General features: G+C 39.1%; 2 protein-coding genes across 13 annotated transcripts in view; one reads left to right on the forward strand and one right to left on the reverse strand.

Annotated features, from left to right (window-relative positions):
* The first annotated feature begins 95 nt into the window (after nucleotides 1–95).
* On the forward strand, nucleotides 96–5,009 carry uts2a (urotensin 2, alpha). 3 transcript variants are annotated; one of them, XM_037976849.1, is made up of 6 exons: nucleotides 96–223; nucleotides 3,246–3,345; nucleotides 3,569–3,788; nucleotides 4,149–4,265; nucleotides 4,422–4,459; nucleotides 4,583–5,009. In XM_037976849.1, exons 3-6 carry the CDS (start codon nucleotides 3,614–3,616, stop codon nucleotides 4,694–4,696), a joined length of 444 nt encoding a protein of 147 aa, XP_037832777.1. In that variant the 5' UTR covers nucleotides 96–223; nucleotides 3,246–3,345; nucleotides 3,569–3,613; the 3' UTR covers nucleotides 4,697–5,009. The 3 variants fall into 3 exon arrangements, with proteins under 3 accessions (XP_037832777.1, XP_017264968.1, XP_037832776.1); XM_017409479.3 differs by having other exon boundaries at nucleotides 143–445; XM_037976848.1 differs by having other exon boundaries at nucleotides 143–3,345.
* Nucleotides 5,010–5,139: 130 nt separating this feature from the next.
* camta1a (calmodulin binding transcription activator 1a) overlaps nucleotides 5,140–19,108 on the reverse strand; it is a 304,500-nt gene continuing 290,531 nt past the window's right edge. For 3 of the 10 annotated variants that reach the window (XM_017409572.3, XM_017409577.3, XM_025004449.2), the window contains 12 exons: nucleotides 17,919–18,112; nucleotides 17,534–17,730; nucleotides 17,347–17,425; nucleotides 16,902–17,250; nucleotides 16,321–16,793; nucleotides 15,473–15,651; nucleotides 14,812–15,055; nucleotides 13,928–13,999; nucleotides 13,803–13,823; nucleotides 13,496–13,695; nucleotides 13,064–13,138; nucleotides 5,140–11,741 (listed from right to left, as the gene is read on the reverse strand). In XM_017409572.3, the coding sequence (XP_017265061.1) occupies nucleotides 11,573–11,741; nucleotides 13,064–13,138; nucleotides 13,496–13,695; nucleotides 13,803–13,823; nucleotides 13,928–13,999; nucleotides 14,812–15,055; nucleotides 15,473–15,651; nucleotides 16,321–16,793; nucleotides 16,902–17,250; nucleotides 17,347–17,425; nucleotides 17,534–17,730; nucleotides 17,919–18,112 (2,252 nt within the window). In that variant the 3' untranslated portion in view covers nucleotides 5,140–11,572. The remainder of the gene's footprint in view (nucleotides 11,742–13,063; nucleotides 13,139–13,495; nucleotides 13,696–13,802; nucleotides 13,824–13,927; nucleotides 14,000–14,811; nucleotides 15,056–15,472; nucleotides 15,652–16,320; nucleotides 16,794–16,901; nucleotides 17,251–17,346; nucleotides 17,426–17,533; nucleotides 17,731–17,918; nucleotides 18,113–19,108) is intronic. The other 7 variants (XM_017409579.3, XM_017409571.3, XM_017409573.3 and 4 more) reach the window with 6 other exon arrangements.

The following is a 19,108-nucleotide window of genomic DNA, read 5'->3' on the forward strand; positions in this document are numbered from 1 at the left end:
CAACGGGCTGCTGCCTTCACGTCCGCCTTCAGAATCCGACACTCCTGTATCGAACTTTAAACACTGGCCTAGATGTTCGCTCGTAGCAATTAAACGCTTTTCTATCTGTTTTATCGGAAGCCCTGAAAGCAGAGCACATGCACCGTAGAGAGGACTACAAAGACCAGCGCAGCGAGGGTTGTGAATCAGAAAATCGCGGGCAAATTGTAAAGTCAGGGCAAAGGTTCGTCACTTTCTGGGTTAGCAGCGCAAAACACAACACGAAGGACGTTCATGCTTTTCATTCTTTCACTTTACGCTTGTGAATGCCATTCGGATAAGATTATCCGACAGACATCCCACAGTTCAAAGGAGTTTACTGAATAACATACGCATTTCCAACAGTCAGTGAAGCCAGCAATTAATCAGCCAAATGCTCCAATTAATGTTGACGTACTTCAACGATGTGAGTAAACTGGACGAGAGGTTTTGGAGTATTGTTTCATGGTGTAAAAACTCACTAAATAATAATAATTTTTAAAAAAAGTTGGTTAAAATAGAAATTAAGTAGACATGTTTTTTCAGCTGATATTATTTAATATACTGGAGTTTTTCATGTTTTCTTGCTGGTTATAGTAAAGATTCGCTGGCCTTTAAGGTCTATGTTCAGAGGCGGCTCTAAGTGAAGACTGTAAAGCTAAACGAGAATCACCAGCTTTTCTTGAAATATTAGATTTTTCTATCTCTAATCAGCACTGGAGAATTATTTTTTTAAAGCTGAGTGGTATTCCATTGATAATGCTGCCCTCTGGTGGTAGTGAGTCACAAATCGTTTAGGCGGATGTTTCCAACAAGTCGGTCAGTAATTTCAGACTTGCTTGAATATTTTAATAGTTGCCAGGTTTGTGTAGTTTTATCTGAGTATACGTTATGACTAGGTATTTAAGAGTTGATGATTATAAGGTGAATAGTTTAAATATCCATTCATCTAGTTTCTGTATCTGTGTTGTCCTGATTGGGGTCACAGGAGGGCTGGTGCTTCACACACCACAGAAATATATGAGACAAACAAGCATGCATACACACAATCACTCCTCAGGTCAATTTAGAGTCTCCGATTAACTTGACAAATGTTTTAAAACAGGGAGGAAACAGGAAAAAATAGAAAGACTTAACATAATAAATGTAAACAACACAGAGTACAGTACATAACCAGCAACTGATGCCCACTTATGCTCAGTTTTGACCAAATTAGGGTCACAATAACATTACAATTATTGTCTTAAAAACAACTAATGCAAGGCCCCTAAAAAAATGAAAAACCCAAGTTTGTTGAAGAAAAATCAATTTAATGTTATAATTTGTAGACATTTTTAGGTAGGTGTTTTTTTACACAAGCTAACTAACAGTAGTTCAAATAAAAAGAAGATCAGAAGCAAGTTTACTTTAAGATCACATTTTCACACATCCTTTTACCCTTAAAGTGAGATACCACAAACAATAAATACAGTTTAGATGTTGACAAGACTATTACAAACCCTAAAAGATCTTATTTGGTTTTGCTGTTTTATCTGTATGAGAACATGTCACACATGCACTCACCTACCTAAAGAAATCTATCTTTTATTCAACATTTTGTAATAAATTTAAACCAATGTCTACCCCTTTTTTTTGAAGAATTAATGATTTAAACAGGAAAAAAATGAGCTATGCAATACTGTAAGCTAATACCATTTAGGTTCATTTAATGCATTTTACTAATGATATTTGTCGGAATGCAGAGTTTATTGGCCTCACTATGTTACTATTGTTGGAGACTTTTTATCATTCCTCACTAATTAGTATTGACCATGTTTTTTAAATGTTACAAAAAAGACCTGTCAGAATGACTATTAACGCCCTGATATGTCACCTGATGTTTCATGGAGTCCCACAAGGCTCAATCATTGGTCCTGTGGGGTTTTTTTTAGCTTGGGTGTGATTCTTTTTTTACAATTATTTTTTAGATTGCTGCCCTGTGCTGTGACATCCAGCTTAATTTATAGTCCACATGTGAGTGTTAAAAGTGGATACAAAACTTGAATGTTACATTGTGGGTTTAATTATAAACGAAAACAAACAAGATCAGTTCAGTTGGTTTTGGAAAGAGGCCAAAGCCTGTAGATCTGATGCCTAGGTAGTTGTTACATCTACAATTCTATGTGTGAAAAAAAAATGTATTACTCATTTATCCAATGGTTGTAAAGAGCTCTTTTGAACTTATTCAGGATTCTGGCACTAATTACACCCTCAGGAAGACTATTCCAATCGTTTATGGTTCTAACACTGAAACAGAGTTGAGTTGGAGTATTTTGCAATTTGAGATGTTGAAGTCTATTTGCCACGCCATAAATCTTAGTACCCTCTGCAAATAATTTTACGTTATTAGAAACGCATGCTGGTAAGTCATTTATATAGATCACAAAAAAACACTGAGCTCTGAGGAATTCCACTCACAACTCTAGTCCAGTCTGATTTGGCTCCATCAGTCAGGACTCTCTGTCGTCTACAATCAGAGCCACAACTAGTTCCTTTTTGTTTAAGAAGTAGGAACAAATATTGTATTTATATTTGCTTAGCATCTCTTACATCTCTAAATTAGTATCTTTCATAACAGAGACATTGGTGATATTAGGAAAATCTTTGTAAAGATGACTCTATAAGCAGCATTAACCTCAAGGATGAGAGACAACTTTCAATTTGGATGTTGAAATAATTAAAAGTTGACAGTGAGCACTTGACTAACACATAATAGAACCTTAATGGCTTCAAGACCTAATGGAGGCTGTAGCTTCCCAACCATAAAATCAAATGTCATCTCTATTTGTCTGCCCTTATTTTCTTATGAGAGGCTGAATACTGACGTCACTGCCTCGAATAAATGCTAAAACTGTATACACAAACACAAAATCTAACTTGGTAAATAGCTGTCAGCTCGTCTTCTTACCCTCACCAATGATCCTGCACTCATAAAGTTTTGCTTCACTGCGTGACTAAGACAAAATAAAAGCACAAATCAAAAATCATACACCGACCAGGATTCTAAATATTGTGCATCAATCAGTTTGAATTTGTGACCCAGTGAAAATCTTCCGCTGTCTTAAATAGATTTAAAATGTCAGACAGCTCATAGACAACAAGGTCATGAATATTTTGCTGTGAGCCTCTAATTAAGTAGTTACTCATATTTATGAGGAACCTTCTCTGTTTTGTACGCTGTGTTTTAGGTCGAGAGAAGTCAAGTGGCCCAAGAATTTAATGAACTTGTCGCATAAAGATCAAAGTGATCTATCTGCGCAGTTCCTCCACCACCTGCTCCCCGAGGAGGTAAGTGACGCCACAGTTCATGCTCCTGCTTTAATGCCATTTACAAAGCTTGTAAAAATGGTTAATTGAGCCAGAAAGGTGGTAAAAACCAAGCATGCCCTTGAAACATGGGTCAGTTTATGAAGTCTGTAATTCACCTGTTGATTTATACAAGTGAGAAAGGACGTGACTGCATATTTCTGATGTGTGTTGTGGTGATCAGAAGTGTGTGTGTGTGTGCCAGGCATGAGGAACTGGAAGTATAAAAAACTGTTGGGGCTGGTGGAGCATGCAGCAGTCTTCACCTGTGGACCTCCGTGCAAATCAGAACCGCTTAATGCAACAGTATCCAACAGAGATGAAGTGCAACCATTTCCTCTGCTGGGTGTTTGTGCTTGTGGCCTCTGGCCCACTGTTTGCCCACCCCATCACAGAATCTGCTGAGATGGCCTATCCAGGACCTGGTAAGTAAAGAATAATACCTTTTTTATGGGTTTATGTGATTAATGTGATTAATCGGTTAAGCTGCATTAGTGGCATGTTTAGTCATACAACTGAACTTGTAATGATGAATATTGGCAAAGTTATATTTTTGGACTTTAATTATCTGATGGCTGCAGTAGCCAATGGAGATTTATTAGTTTACCAAAGTTCACATGCAAGCTTTATTGTCAAAATTTCTTATTTCCTCTTTTTAATATTTTATGAATGGAATAGATATATTTTCAAAGGGATTATAAGTCTAAGTTAGGGTTACGAAAAAGTCCTGTGGTTTTTTTTTTGTCTATTTAACCAACTGCATGTGATTATTTTGTTGTCCCCAGTATCTGCGGAGGACCGAAGAATCGGATCACTGGACGATCTGTCTCTCTCAGAGCAAACCTTCCCTCCACAGGATGGAGCTGGTCTCAGATATTCCACTTTTCTATCGAACAGAGACAGTAAGAATCACGCACACAAAACTTGCAAACCAGCGTAGCAGTTTCTGTTGCTAGCAGCACCAGTGACACTGCTCTATAATAATTAAAAATTTGTGAATTTTGCTACCATAATTTATTTAAAACAGTGTCATATCTCATGTCTGTATATCCTCCCAGGTGTTGGAAGTCTGCTGCCAAGGGGGATCAAAAGAGAGGTCAGTTTTCTAAAAGGGCTCTCCCTGCACACAAGTTAAACGGAAACCAAATGCTGCATACCTGCAAATTATACTGTATATAATATACCACGCAGCATATAACTGCTCTATCTTTTCATTTAGGTCATACTGGAGAAGCAGAGTCCTCTAAAACCGTACAGTCACATGCTGAGCATCCGAAAACAGTTCGGGAAGAGAGAAGGGAACTCTGAGTGTTTCTGGAAGTACTGTGTTTAAAACAAAATCACTCAGGGCACAAGCTTGTACTAAAATGTCTTAAACTTACACACGAAAAAATTAAATAAGTAACACCATGCATGCTTTAACTGTACACACGACTGCTGTCAGTTTTCACTCACAACAAGGTGTGGCTGAGACCTGCTGATTTGGGACTTTGATTTAATTTGGTATAATATATATTGTCTGATGGTTATTACATAAATAGGTTAAAATTCCTTTTTAGTTTTATGTATGAACATGTATTTTAGGTGTAAAGATGAAAAGGTAAAGAGCACTGTTGAGTGGAAATAAAAAATGTATTATAAATTAATATTTTTTCTGCAATTGTCTTTATTGATAAATGGTAATGTGAGAAACATAAACCATTCTGCTTGGATTAAAAGTGAACGAGGAAGCAAAAAGACAGCAAAATTGGTTCTCAAGTTTTCTCCATTTTTTCCTTTTTTTATTATTTTACAGCAGAAAGAATATAAAGCATTCAGAAAACATCTTTCATATTTTAAGGGCAATTCAAAATGTTTTGCATGGCTTCAGCAGCTGAAATCTCTTTTTTTCTTCTTTTTTTTTTAAACATATCCATTGAGTCAGTGACGCTTGTACATGCACAATTACAAAAATAAAACTTACAAACAAGAGAAAGGGGAGAAAAAGGAGGAAAGCAAAACACATTAGGAGAACCGAGAGGAGATGAAAGTTTTGAAGGGTTGGGAGCGGAGAAAAACTGGGTCACATAACAGGGAAAGACAGAGAGAAAGACAGCTATAGAGGAGAGGAAAAGAGATCTAACACTAGTTCACATGCAAAGTGTCGAGGACCCCTAACTTTCTATCAAAGCAGGGCCTTTTTTTTCTTCTCAGTTTGGAATCGATGAAAACGTGCAATTCGGTAAAGGGTGCCATATAATTGCTGTCCATAAACTACTGAATGCTTGTCTTGCAATACTGGCATTTGCATAAGAGTAAGTCGACTACATGTGTCCAATCGTTTGAGACTCTGCTAGGCCTATAGGTCTCCACAAAACAGTTTGTTATTGCTCCATGTCAAAGGGTGGTTCAGACTGAAAAAACTGCTTCTGTTCTGTTTGTCCTGAGGTGCCTACCTTTCTCTGGTTTGGGTGCTTCAGAAAAAGAAGAGGAGGAAAGGCAGATTCTCAGGTCATTTCCCAGAACATCTTGAAACTGATGATGCTGTTCGCTAAAGAATTGGAGTGCCTATCAGCTAACCTGTCACCCCACTCATAAATGGCAGTAAAAATAAGATTTGTAGGTGCAATTTTCACAGAACTACACTCTTAATCTTAAATAGCTTCTACACTTTGTCACCTAGATAAATTAAAGGCCGAAAGAAGTGGCCAGAATCATACAATGATTTGACACATTTCAACGAGAGAACGTCAAATCATTTATCTTAATGAGCTACATAAAAATTGACTCTATTCCAGGGCTTCAATAGTGTCTGTCATGTCCAAGGTTACCGAGAGGAAATGGACTATATTATACTCATTAATTTGAAAGATTTCAGTATCCCAATAGTGAACCTGCCTGTTCTTCCCTTTTTTTTCCAACCAGAAAGCACTGCTTTCTGATTGAAAGGTTTTCCCAGCTCCCTCTGATGTGAATCACATGTCCTGCTCTGTTTCCTCCTCCCCGTTTTGGCACCCTGAGTAAAATACAGAAGGGAGGTGAACCAATGCTGCCATCGCCACTCAGTTCACTCGTGAAACGGACATCCTGACATGTCTGAATGTGTGCTGTGCAATGCTTTATATATGTAATCGAGTGTCTCCCTTCGGTTAATTAGTTATTTGCTATAAGTTAATTAATTTAATAATAACGTCTCTAACTTTGTCCTTTTGTCCTAAATTGAACAAATAATAAGCAAAGAAAAAGTCTAAAAAGCTGCTGCTTGCTCTGAATTATGTCCATCAGTAGCTGCTGACTGTTTGTACGTTTGCCTCTCAGTCACAGGTTGTTTCGGAGTCCTGTGACAGTATCTGGTTGTTCATCATTGTGCAGAACAGTATGTCTTTAACATGTCTACCTGACTACCAATTCAAAGAAAAATAAGCATGCTATAGGTGCAGCTCTGTCACCCTGTTGACTATTTTACCCATGCAAGCATAATAAATCCTTCTCCCCCTTTTTTGCCTAGAGTAGGAGTGTGAGGCAACAAACCCCAGTAGTGGCATTTCTAAACAACAAGCTGTCCCAGTAGTAAATGGAGAAGGCAGAAAAAGAAAAGTAATGCCAGGATGTTGACAAGCTGCCGCAATGCTCGACTGACTGACTGACTGTGGCGTTGGTGAGTGTATGATGGTGTGATGGTGGCGACAATGTGGCTTCATGCAGAGGACACGGCACTCTCTGGGGGTGACCATTCCCTCGAGGTCAGGTCCACTGAATTCATTCTGGATTGGTGTTATGAGGACATGAATAGGCACTTTCTACATTAACAAGAAAACAACCAATCAACCAAGAACATGAAATCAGAAAAATACCTATTTATCCTAATGATGATAAAAAAACAACCAAAAACAAAACCAAAAACATGAAAAAATCAAGTTTCAAGTGGCACTTGGCTGAATGTTCACATGTCTGAATACAGTGTACTTTCTGATAAGAATATTATTTAGGAATTAGACAGCAGCCAACAGGCACCTATAAGAAATCACTTGTTATTCGCTCTGAAATTGTTTCTGTAGCTCGATCTAAGCACACACTATTATCCAGAGTACAACATACATTTTTATACTTCATAAGTGCAATGTGTTACACATTAGATACTACAGTCGTTTTAGCTCATTGAGTCTTCTTGGACATTTTATAGAAGCTCCTCAGTACCTTCTTGGCTGGAATGGCATGTTTCATTTAGCAAGAAGTGCATTCAACTGTATGATGAAGGAACACTGTTACGAACACTTTACTTCAACAGTTTTTTGTTTTTTCTTTGTATTTTTACATAAATTACAAGATCTAGGTCTTTCAACCTTGACTGTAATATTATTCACAATGTGCTGGCAAAATACAATGTTTTTGTACCAATACATTATGCCACCAGATTTACAATGAGTCCCAATTTGTAAAACCAAAAATCAAAACTCTGTGCCACGTCTTACACTTTAGAAATTTCATCCGTTTCAGTGATTGCGAGTAATAACACAGATTGGTTTACAGGAATCCAATCAGCAAGGCTCCTTTTTGTTGTTTTACAATCTTTAAGTTTAGACAAAAAAACCTCAATAATCATGTATCACATTCCATTTTCAATGACAACAAAAATCAAACAGCTTTTGACACCCAGTGATGAATAAATGCTCTACGTATGTGGACGATGGAGATGAACTAAAGACTCTCTGCTCGAGTCCCTCTGCAATCTGTGTACCTCGTTGTTGTTGATGTTTTCAGTCTTCAGCCATTTGTGACTTCACGGTTTTCAGTGCTAGTGTTTATGACGTCACTGTATGATTATCTGTTCTGCAAAAACGAAGAAAAAAATTTACCTAATTATCTTCCTAAACTATAGAGTTATCACGTATCTTGGCACCATTGGCAAAAGTTTCTTGGGAGCCCAAAATAAACAAATAAAAAGAAGGAAAATAAACGTAACTATAGCGGTTTTTTTAAGATAATTTTGAAGACCTCTCCTAACACTAAATACATTATTTTAAAACTTTTTTTTTATATGTATTAATATCATGCTTTAGCAAAATGTTTGTCTCCAGAACAATCAAAATAAAGTGAAATACTCTAATAGTGAAATATTTGTCATTTTACAGAGCATAGCCACTACTGCTTTTGTTGTTGTTTTTTTTTCTCATCTTTTGACTCTGTTCATACTTTTCATGCACGTAGCTCATTTTTATCCCAGCTATTTACACTATATACAAACAATACAACCATACTTTTCTGCATTCAAACAAAACTATACAAATATTCTGTTTTTGTCTTGTTCCTGTTTTCGACCCATTTTTAATGAATAAAATAATATATTTCTAAAATACAATCCCCCATAGGGAACATGTTATTATTATTTTTTTCCTACACATCTTGCAGCCTTCTTTATTTACAGAAACCACTCAATTGTCAAAAATATGGATTTGTCAACCCCCCTATTTTGGGACAAGCTTAGGGACCCTACAAAGAATCTCTAAGATGTCAAGGCAATGTATGTGATCTTCCCTTCAAAAGCCTTCACAGGCTCCGAAGTTCGTTTAAAAAGAACAATAACAACCTGCATGACCATTACAACACAAGACAGGGAAGTTCTTTTCTCTTCGAGGTTTCAGAGGGGAGATCAATTGAACAAGCCAAATGGAAAAAGAAATAAACAAGACAACATAGAGATAGCCTAATTACAGAAACAAAAGAGGCTCTAATGAAGGAGAACATGAATGTGTGGGGCCACTAAAGTGGAAAGTAAAAATAAAAATCAGAGGAAAGGCTGAAAGACTAGGCCATAAGCACACAAGCAAAGACATTTCTTCCCAAGAAGTCATGCATTTTTTTTCTTGGTAGGGTTTTAGGAACATATAGCCTGAAGATACAGATCACCAATACATTGACAATGATGGAAGAAGTACATAGGACAATATGAAACAAATTCAAGTAGTAAAGTGACAATATATTTATATATATATATATATTTATGTATATATATACGATAAAGCATAGTATTTTTTTATAAGAAATGTTAAAACAGAAATATTTTATCCCTAATTTGCCGTTGTGTGTTTGATCCCCACTACATTCATTTGGAGCTCTACCCATGAGGGCAGACTGGTGGGGTAGAGCACGGTCGGACAGGAGAAAAACGTTAATTTAAGCTGAATATCATTTAATCAACAGGAGTGGACTGAAGTGGACAGGTGAGTTATCTATGTATTTGGTCTTTGAATGAATTAAATCGGTCGCCTAAAAAATAAATTGTGAAATTTAACAGGAGTGCAGAGTGTTTCTGCGAGGTTTCTCCGTCTTCTGAGATTTCCTGCAGTAGGCCAAACTTTACACCTCATGAGGTCCTCAACTTGTGACAATCCATCTGTCCTGCGTCGTCTTCCTTCGTCGTTCGAAACTTCTTCATATCCAGAAAACACAAAGAAATCCATGAAAAAGTGCAAAAAATGCCACGAAGCCAATGTTCTGTAACCCCCCCCCCCCACACACACACATACACACGCACACGTTCTGTTAGTTTATAGTCTTGAAGAAGTTGCCACTCTTCAGCCAAAATCAAGTCTGTGGAAACAACAGATGTGTGGGAAAAAAATGCTGTTGTACATGTAAGAGTAGCACTGCTGTTGTAGTAATAATAGCAGTGCTTGCATTGATGTTTTTCTTTTTTTATCCTTCTTTTTAATGTTCTGTTCTTTTGTAAATTGTCTCAGGTACAAACAAAAAAATAAATAAAAAAAGGGAGAAGTCGGGAGAGTGATGTCACATCGCAAGGGGGCTCTTCTGAGGGGTCTCATGTTCCCTGGCCCTTTTCAATTCTTTCACCCTGCAACACAGACATGGACGAGTATCTGTAAGTATAACATGCGAAGTATCACCAAATTATCAAAACGCACGCACAGACACAAACATAAGCCTGACACTATCACAGTGTTCAGACAGAACATCAAGTCAGCTCAGCTCATCAGGAACTACGTCTGCTCTGTGAAAGGAAACATCGTTTAGAGTTGGAATGAAACAGAAAATTCAACTTTTACTTTGAAATTTACTAAATGAGACAGCTTTAACAAATAAACATTGCTAAAACAGTAATAGGCTAAATGATTTCATAAATAATTATAGAAAACCAATTAAAGTTAGAAGTAGTACTGAAACATACATTATGTAATCTCTGATTATTACACAGATGATTTTTCTCTGTCTAAATAAAACTATTTAGTCAGTTTTAGCGACTTGAATAGCATAAATGGTTGCCCTTAATGTTGTGATTTACATTGCTTTTCTTCATAAAGAACACACAGTTAATGGTTGCAAGTTTCAAGTTTCCATACACCCCCTCCCAAAAAACACCAAACAAAAACAAATAAACAACCCCTCCCTGAATGCAACATGTGTCAAAACACAAAAAATACCATGATATTCATAGCATATTTACACAAAAGTGGTCACAGCAGGGAGCAGCCAGGAGGCTAAATGTACTTATTGTGTATGTTAGTCACTTCTGGTTCAGGTGTGTCTTGTAGTATATATTTTGATTAATAGGTGGGCATGTCACATTCAGTGGCTTCATAAAATTTTAATGAAGAGAAATTGGACAGGTTAGGTTCCCCCCCTCGCAGTCTGTTGAGTGGCTTGAAACAGAGCATACAGTCAGCCAGCCAGAGAGACAACTACTTAAAAAACAGCAGGTTCAGAGCATGCCTGAAAGTAGAAGAGCAAGGCCCATAGTTGTCAGCACTTGACATGCAGCAGGATAAAAACAGAGTTGAGAGAAAGTAAATAAATAAATAAATAAATAAATAAAAAGCTTCCTGTACTCTTAAACTGACCATGTGCAGAACCACACAAAGCTGAAATAAAACAAAACACAACATAAACAAAGTGTCATTTCCGAGGAGAGAACGACAGCGATTTAAAAAAAAAAATAGAGAGAGAGAGAAAAAAAAAGACTCAGAGACGTGTTCGGTAAGTGTTGCAGTGGAATCATCATTCAGAAGCAGTTTGTTAGTTTGAGAAAGGTTCTGCTCTTAATCTGAGCCTCTCAGTCCACCTGTGGCTCCAGTCGGCAGCCTTCATGCAAGCAGGCATCAAGCAACAGTGATGGAGAATGAGGAGGGCTGGGTGGGGAGGTGGGAGAGAAATAGCAGAAGAGAAAATGAGAAAGGAAAGAAGAGATCACTGGGGCCGAGACTTCAGGAGGGGATTATTGTTTTATTAAAGAGTGAGAGAGAGACACACAGGGAGGATTAAAGGAGAGAGAGGGAGGCGTAAGGAAATAAACAGGTAGAGGAGATAAAGAGAGGAGGGGAGGCACGAACTGAGTTGCTGAGGCTGCACTCACCCGCTTGAACAGTCTATGGTCCATCAAGGGGCTTAGCATAAACAGCAAAACAATACCAGACAGCTATTAGCACACAGTGGGCACTGTGGAGGAGGGGGGCGAGGACAGGTGGGGGCGGGAGGTGGAGCTTAAGGATTAGGGGTATTTCTAACCACTGGTTGTTTAAAAAAAAAGAAATTTATCATACACAAAGGAATTACCTGACTAATGGTTCAACATCTAATAAGTTTGTACACCCATGTGCAAAATCCCTCTGAGGTAGGAAAACTGAAATACGTTTTCACCTCTCAATTAATTATTTACATTTGAGTCTGCTCTAATGCACTCTAAAATCTTAGTTTATGTTAGTCTTATTGAAAAGGTATAGTTCCCAAAGTAGAAACTTCATAAATTCAGAAAGCAAATCTTTAATTTCTGGTTCAATTTTAAAACACGTTGTTCATGAAAGCTGTTTTATGCTCACACTAGACATTCTTCCAGACATGACGGAAACTTGCATGGCACAAATGTGTTCTGCTGTTCATCTAAAAACAGCTCTTCTTTGCCATAGGGTTTGTATCTCCTAACCTTACACTTGAAATCAAATGTAACATTCTTTTCTTCTTTGCAAACTTGTGTGTTTGGAACGGGAACGGGGACGTTCCTCTTCAGCTGAGCCTCTGATGACCTGGAGTCATTATAACAACAACTATTTTGATTTTGATTAATATTATTTTGATTCACGGGAACTTCTGGTGCCTTCTACGCAATATATTCCCAACTCCTCTGGTATTAATGCAGCTCCTCAGCTGATCAAAATGTTCTCAGTCTTAACAGAGAAAATGATGTACTCCTCATGATAATGCTTTAACAAGCTCATCTTCATTATGAAAACTGAAATTAGCAGTTTCATGTATCTTATTGTCCGGTTGCCATCCATGGAGACATTCAGGCTCCTTCCTGCTGAAGGAAAGTCCTACTTCCTTTAGGCAGTCTAACGTTTATAGTGTCCACATCGCAGGAGGAACAGTCAATCGTAAAAAAAAATTATTTTGCTGGGTCTTTTTTAACTTATAAATTGGAGCAGGTGCTTTCTCACCAAGAGGGAACCCTTTTTGTGACAGAACTGTTTGATAACTGGTCCAGACGGATGCAAATCCTTCTACACTAAAAATTACATAAAGGTGATGCAATTTTGAATATTTTGATAATAGAGTCATCTTGCACAAGAATGTACTTGCTGAAGTTGTATATGGTTATTCCTACTATTCCTCATTAATAACACAATGGTAGAAAAACCCTTTCAGACCAAGAACCAGCTGTCGCAGTAATGTATCAGTAGACTTTGATCTCCAGCGTCTTGTTGAGGCCTACCTGTGGCGGCAGCGTCGTAGAAACCTCATAATCTTCCTGGCAGCCTGATCCTGCCTCTTTGTGAGCAGACTACCCCTAGAAAACATCGGAACAGAGATAACATCTTACTGTTCTGTAAACAATAATTTAAAAACTACATCAGTGGCAACTTCATCATGCAGGGTGAATGTGACATATTTTATTACAAAGCACAATGTATTTAATAAACTTAAGGCGGACATTTATCATCCCTCAAACTTATTTCTGTTAATGATTTTGTTGATAAATGACTGAAAGCAGCCATCATTCATCAGTTCATCAGACATGTCCAGAAATTTAACTGTCATTTTGTAGCTATGTTGAGGGATGAAGTATCCTCTGTGTCCCACTGTATGAAGCAAGATTAATATATTCAGTTATTTGGTCGTATTTAAGCTCGTGCCGGAGTGTTACCTCAGTTTGTGCTGCACCAGGGCAGCAGCAGCCCCCCGCTGTTGAGGCTTCAGCCTGCCAAACTCCTTGTAGCTGCGGTAGTATTGCTGAATGAGCACAGCCGCCCTCCTGCTCTGCTGGAACTTCTTCTGTTCGTGGTAGCTGCGGAACTTACTCTGGATAAGGATGGCGGCCTGCGTCATCTTCTTATAAAGTGCATACTGCAGACAAGCACAAAGCAATATGTATATATGTATATCTTTCTTCATGTGAACAGTGCAAAAGTGGTGCAGGTTCATGCCATGGAATAATACAACCAACAAGTTACCTTCAAGGCTATCCATGTTAGCTTGTTAACAGGAAAAAGGAAAACACTTACAATGATGTGCTATAAAAATACTAAAACTCAGGTGCAACACTGGCTGAAAAACGTCTTTGCTGTGTGGAGCTTACCTGTTTGTATTTCTTGTAGCAACGTTGTATAACAGCTGCAGCTACTTCCTGTTGCTCTCGGAGTGGCCGCCCCTGTTGGAAAGTAAAGTGGGACAGGTCAGAGGTTAAAGTTGAACCTTGTTTTTGCCACAAAGGATATCAGCAGGTTGCTGAGGTGTCGTGGTGACTAGAATATAAATCCACCCCGGATAAAGACCACGCCTTATGGACCAAAGAGTGGACGGGGTAAGCTGCTGCCCAACAGAGAACCACCACAGTATCAGCTGGCAGATGAGCACAAAAGACAACTGTGAACGACAGTGAACAATTTGTCATGTAAAAGCTTAATAGAAGTCGTCAGAGGGGTGGGGCGGCAGATTGGGAATGGGATCGGGCAGGATGAAAAGAACTGGTGTGTGAAGAGCTAGTTAAGTACAGGCAGAAGCAGGTGTCCCTAACTGAGAAGGATATAAAGACAGTGGGAGCACAGCAGCTCAATAACAAGGTCTAAGTGCAGCAGGGACATGGGGGGCAGTGCAGCTCCTCTAAGCAAGGCCATGCTCTGCTCAAGCCACCTTTCCCATGCTAAAACCACAGAAACATTAGTAGATTTTGTCTTAATGTTGTAATGTGATTATGAGCAGAGAAACAGAATGACACAAGTATAAAGACTGAACTCCATATTCAGTCGTAACCATGATTAGAAGCAGTACATCAGAGGACAAAAGGTGTATAAAACCACATCACAAATGCTGAATTTCACAGCAAAACTTAGAACTCCACAGCTTGAGACCAGCATTAAGTCATCCCTAAAATCACAAAAACAAATCTATTTAATTTCACTAATCCTATTAGTGTGAGCTAGAGAACAGAGAGCATATCGGACCTGAACCCCGGGCTTGTACCTTGTACTTGCGGAAGGCAGTTTGGACCAGACGGGCGGCCTCATACAGCTCTCTCTGCTCTGGATCTGACAGAGTCAGCTGGGCCAGGTCTCGCTCCACTTTGCTGTTGGAGGCATTGATGAACTCACTCCAGTCAGCTAGAGAAGGGACCGCTGACCTCTCCAGGGGGCCCTCCCTCAGCGGAGACCCCCCAGGACTCAGGCTTGGGTTGGATGATGGTGTCAGAGGTTCATTGTACAGAGATCTAAGGAAATAAGAGATATGCAGGTTATGACGTTCAATTGTATATCAGACTGAAAATCTTTACCCACTATATGCCAAACAATTTTTTTCTATCTTACTTTAACAGTTTAAAGTTGTAGCAAAAATAAAATATATTTCTCATGAAGATAATTATCAGCCAATAAACATTTGAAACATTTAAAAACATTTCTAAATCATTCTAGCATTTTGCACTTTTAATAAATCTATCATAGCCCTCTTTTAAACAAATGTTTTAAATTACAACAGTAATTTCTCAAATACTTCAATAAATGAGTTGTTTATCTTTTATTCATTGTTCTACATTAAAGTAAGAAAAATTATACAAGTTTGTTGTAGTATAACTAGGTCAAGATCATGCATATTTTTTATATATTCCTTGTTCCAAAGTACTCCTTACCGTAAGTGTATGATGCTTGGAAGCTGTTCTACATCTCCCAAGTAGTTGGCCAGCCAGTTCATGGTGCTGCTGACCCCTGATGTATCTAAGGGCACAGAGTCTGCTGCAGTGAAGTTCTCCCTCTTGATTCTCTCCGGTGTGGCTTCAATGATGTGCTCTGCCAGAGTCATCATATTTACCTGTTGGTTGGAGAAAAAACAAAGATTACTCAGGTAAGCACCAAGTAAATTTCCATCAAAGTGCTGTCTCCTCGTGGCCTACTTATGAAGGTTTAATGGTTTGGTGCAAAGACAAAAATGTTGGCCTTAATGGCAGTGCAGAAGATAATAATAACACAATATTGCTGGAGGCTGAAATTCTCATTCCGGCACTTCATCTGTTGGAGAAGTAGTTAGACTGATATGGATGCCTGGAAGGATCCCTTGGCTATTGAAGAAGATCAATAAAAAGAGTTTATTATGCAGTGATGGTCATCGACAGAGTGCCAGGTTGGGTTGTTTTATATTGCCAACCCAATGCAGCAGGCTGGCATAAAAGAAGAAGCGTGATCTTCTAATACTGTTCATCCATGCAACACCCTCCTTCTGATATATCCTTTTGTATATATATTTATATACAGTATATCTTTTTTTTATTAAGTGTTTTAAAAGCACATCAATTAGAAATGATGAAGGGTGCTTCTCTTTATTTTTTTATGTGAATGCAACGTGTATTTGTTGTTTTAGTAGCTGTATTACTGTATATAAAGTAGTCTTCTGCAGCCTGATTGATCTCATAGTTCTTCAGCACTGGTTTTAGGCTTCACATACAGAGATAACTGAGAACAGTTTTCTGTTCTTCATCCTCACCTGCAGGTCGTCCATTTGTGTGAAACAGTCCTGATTCTCCAAATCTTCCCGATATGATAGCAGTTCTGAATCAGCCATTTCTCTGTCCGCCATAACCAGCATGCCTAGTTGTTCTCGCTGTCGCAGTCGGTTGACGAGCTTCTCTTTTGTTAGACTACTGCTACCGCTCATCCCTAGAGGCTTCCTTCCCAAGTTGCTGCTGGAGAAATTCTCTCTGGAGGTCCATCTGGTGGTTCCAGTGCTGCCTCCTGACAGGCTTTTGTCTGAGCTCAGGCCCTCTGAGGATAGGCTCTTAGTGCTTGTGGACAGCTTGTGGAGGTGTTGCTGCTCCAGGCTCAAAGGAACAGACATAGCTTTGTCAGGCCGAGTCTGAAACAGTTCTGGGTTGGGTTTATGTTTTTTAGCTAGTGGGAGGTCTCTTTGGCCCTCACTGCTATAACAGTTGGAGGGCTCTGACCTAGGTCTTCTTAAGTCTGAAAAAAAAAATTAACAGAGTTAGCTGAATACAATCACAAAGAGTTTAAACTGGTCAGAGTGCATCAGAAATTACAACATGTTCCAGTCGTTGGCTTTGCACTGACCAGGATTGAGGCTAGTGGTGCTGGACGTAGTAGTTGTGTTGGCAGGACCTCCTTTCTTTCCACTGGGTGCTACTATGCTGTCATTTGCCCAGCTGACCATCCAGCTGTCCGTGGTGGGTGCGTCCGGGGCTGGGGAGAAAGACATGTGACTTGTGGGTGGTAGAGGTGCTGCTGGCTGCTGTTCTTCCCTCTGTAGCTGCTCCAAACACTCAGCCAATTTGGTGTGGCCACGAGAGCGTGCAATTGACAAGGGTAAGCGACCCAGAGAATCTGGGATAGCTAGGGCACGTCTGTCCCATTTATACAGGACCACTGCTGCCTCCAAGTGACCCAGTGCACATGCCCACATCTGGATGAAAAGCAGACAAGAAAAAGGAACATGTCAAAAGATATGTAAACTATCCATTTTTGCTCACACTGTCAAAGTTAACTTTACGTCTCTTACCAGAGGAGTGCAGGAGAAGTGATCCACATTGAGAGGGTCCACTTCTAACTCCAAATCAATACTGTCAGCATGCTTAGTACTGGATAAGAGAGAGAAAACAATAAGCTTCTCTCTAATATTTGGTGTGGTGTACTCCTATCATAAACCACAGCACCACTATGCAGTTTGTGGATAATTTTCTTCTCACCGCCATTTGATGAGTGTCTGAATGAGGGTGGCATAGCCCTGGCCGGCAGCCAGGTGAAGGAGTGTCATCCCTCTGAAGGTCTTAGAGTGGATTAAATGTTTGGACTTGGCCCAGCAAGCTCTGCTCATCATCTTCTCACAGACCACCACAACACGACTTTCAAAGGAGCTGCTGGCCTGCGTCTGGCCAGACACACACTAAAAATACCAAAGAAAAGCAAACTGTTATCTCACTAGGAAAAACCATTTACTATGGGTATAGATGTACAATATTTTAGTCAGTCAATGACAGCAACGCCTGACAGGCTTGCTGCCTGCTGTCACAAGACAATGGCTGGCTTCATGCATAACATACTAGTACAAATAGCATGATGTTGCTTTTTTACCTGTGTCTGGCTGTTGTTGCCTCCTCCTCCACCTCCTCCACTGCCGCCTCCTCCTCCTCCTCCACCCCCTCCCCCTGCTCCTCCCCCAGCTCCGCCACTCCCTGCACTGCTCGACTGCTGGTGGCTGGCCATCTCTGCCATCCTCCTCTCCATCTGCTCCAAGCGCTCCAGGATAGACATTCTGAACTGGTTATCTGGGCAAATAGTGGAACACAGAAGAACAACATGTCAGTGCATGAGTAACATCAACTGTGAGAAAAGAATATGTCAGTGTGCTAGATCCAGCGCAAACAACCCCAAATCCTGACAAGACAAATGATCACACAGTATGTATGCACCACAATCTGCACCAATATGTTACTCCTAAGGAGGTTGACTGAGGCAGTAGCATGGTGCCTAATGTCACGAGGAGTACAATCAAAGAACCAATCCATAAATCTGTTTTTTGAGAAATAGCTGTAACAAGAGTTAACAATTTTTAAAAATCAATTTTCAATGACATATCATTAAGGGAAACAACTGCACCATTCACCAGCTAATTTAAAATAAATCATCTAATTAATGTAATCATTAACATCTTTCTCTTTGCATTTAAAGATTCACCAGACTAACAGAGTTAGTCTGAGCATGTTAAATGTGCCAAACAATCACACAGCACATCACACAAGCTTTAGTGACAGTGTACAGCTGAAGGCTCTCTCCAGTTGATTAGGTACACCCTGTCATGGCCCTGTTCCATGCACCTGTTTGGAAGAAGCTGACGGTACAGTTTAAATCAAAACCCTTGCACTTATCTCAAGAACTTGACAATATAGCCTCTTCATTCACCAAGATAGATAGAGGCGCATTCAACAAAGGAGAATTAAATGTTGTTTTAGAGGTAACTACTATGATTTGCTCTAAGGCAGTATGAATAGTTTCATTGTTTTTTAAGCCTTTGCAACAACAAAAGCTATTATCTAAATACAACACCCATTTTGTTAAAACATTCGACAAACTTCCACCACCATATCTATGGATATTGAAAATTAAACTTCTTCTTTATATCCCCCTGTCACTTAACAGGACAATATAGTCAGTGATAAGATTCTGATGACTGATGTTGTAAATCAACATTTGTCAAATTGGGTTTTAATTTTGAATGATGCCTTAGAGTGGGACTGATGAGATGGATTCTTTTTTTTTTAATG

The sequence above is a fragment of the Kryptolebias marmoratus genome, linkage group LG8 (assembly GCF_001649575.2).
Source record: "Kryptolebias marmoratus isolate JLee-2015 linkage group LG8, ASM164957v2, whole genome shotgun sequence".
Taxonomy (NCBI): domain Eukaryota; kingdom Metazoa; phylum Chordata; class Actinopteri; order Cyprinodontiformes; family Rivulidae; genus Kryptolebias; species Kryptolebias marmoratus.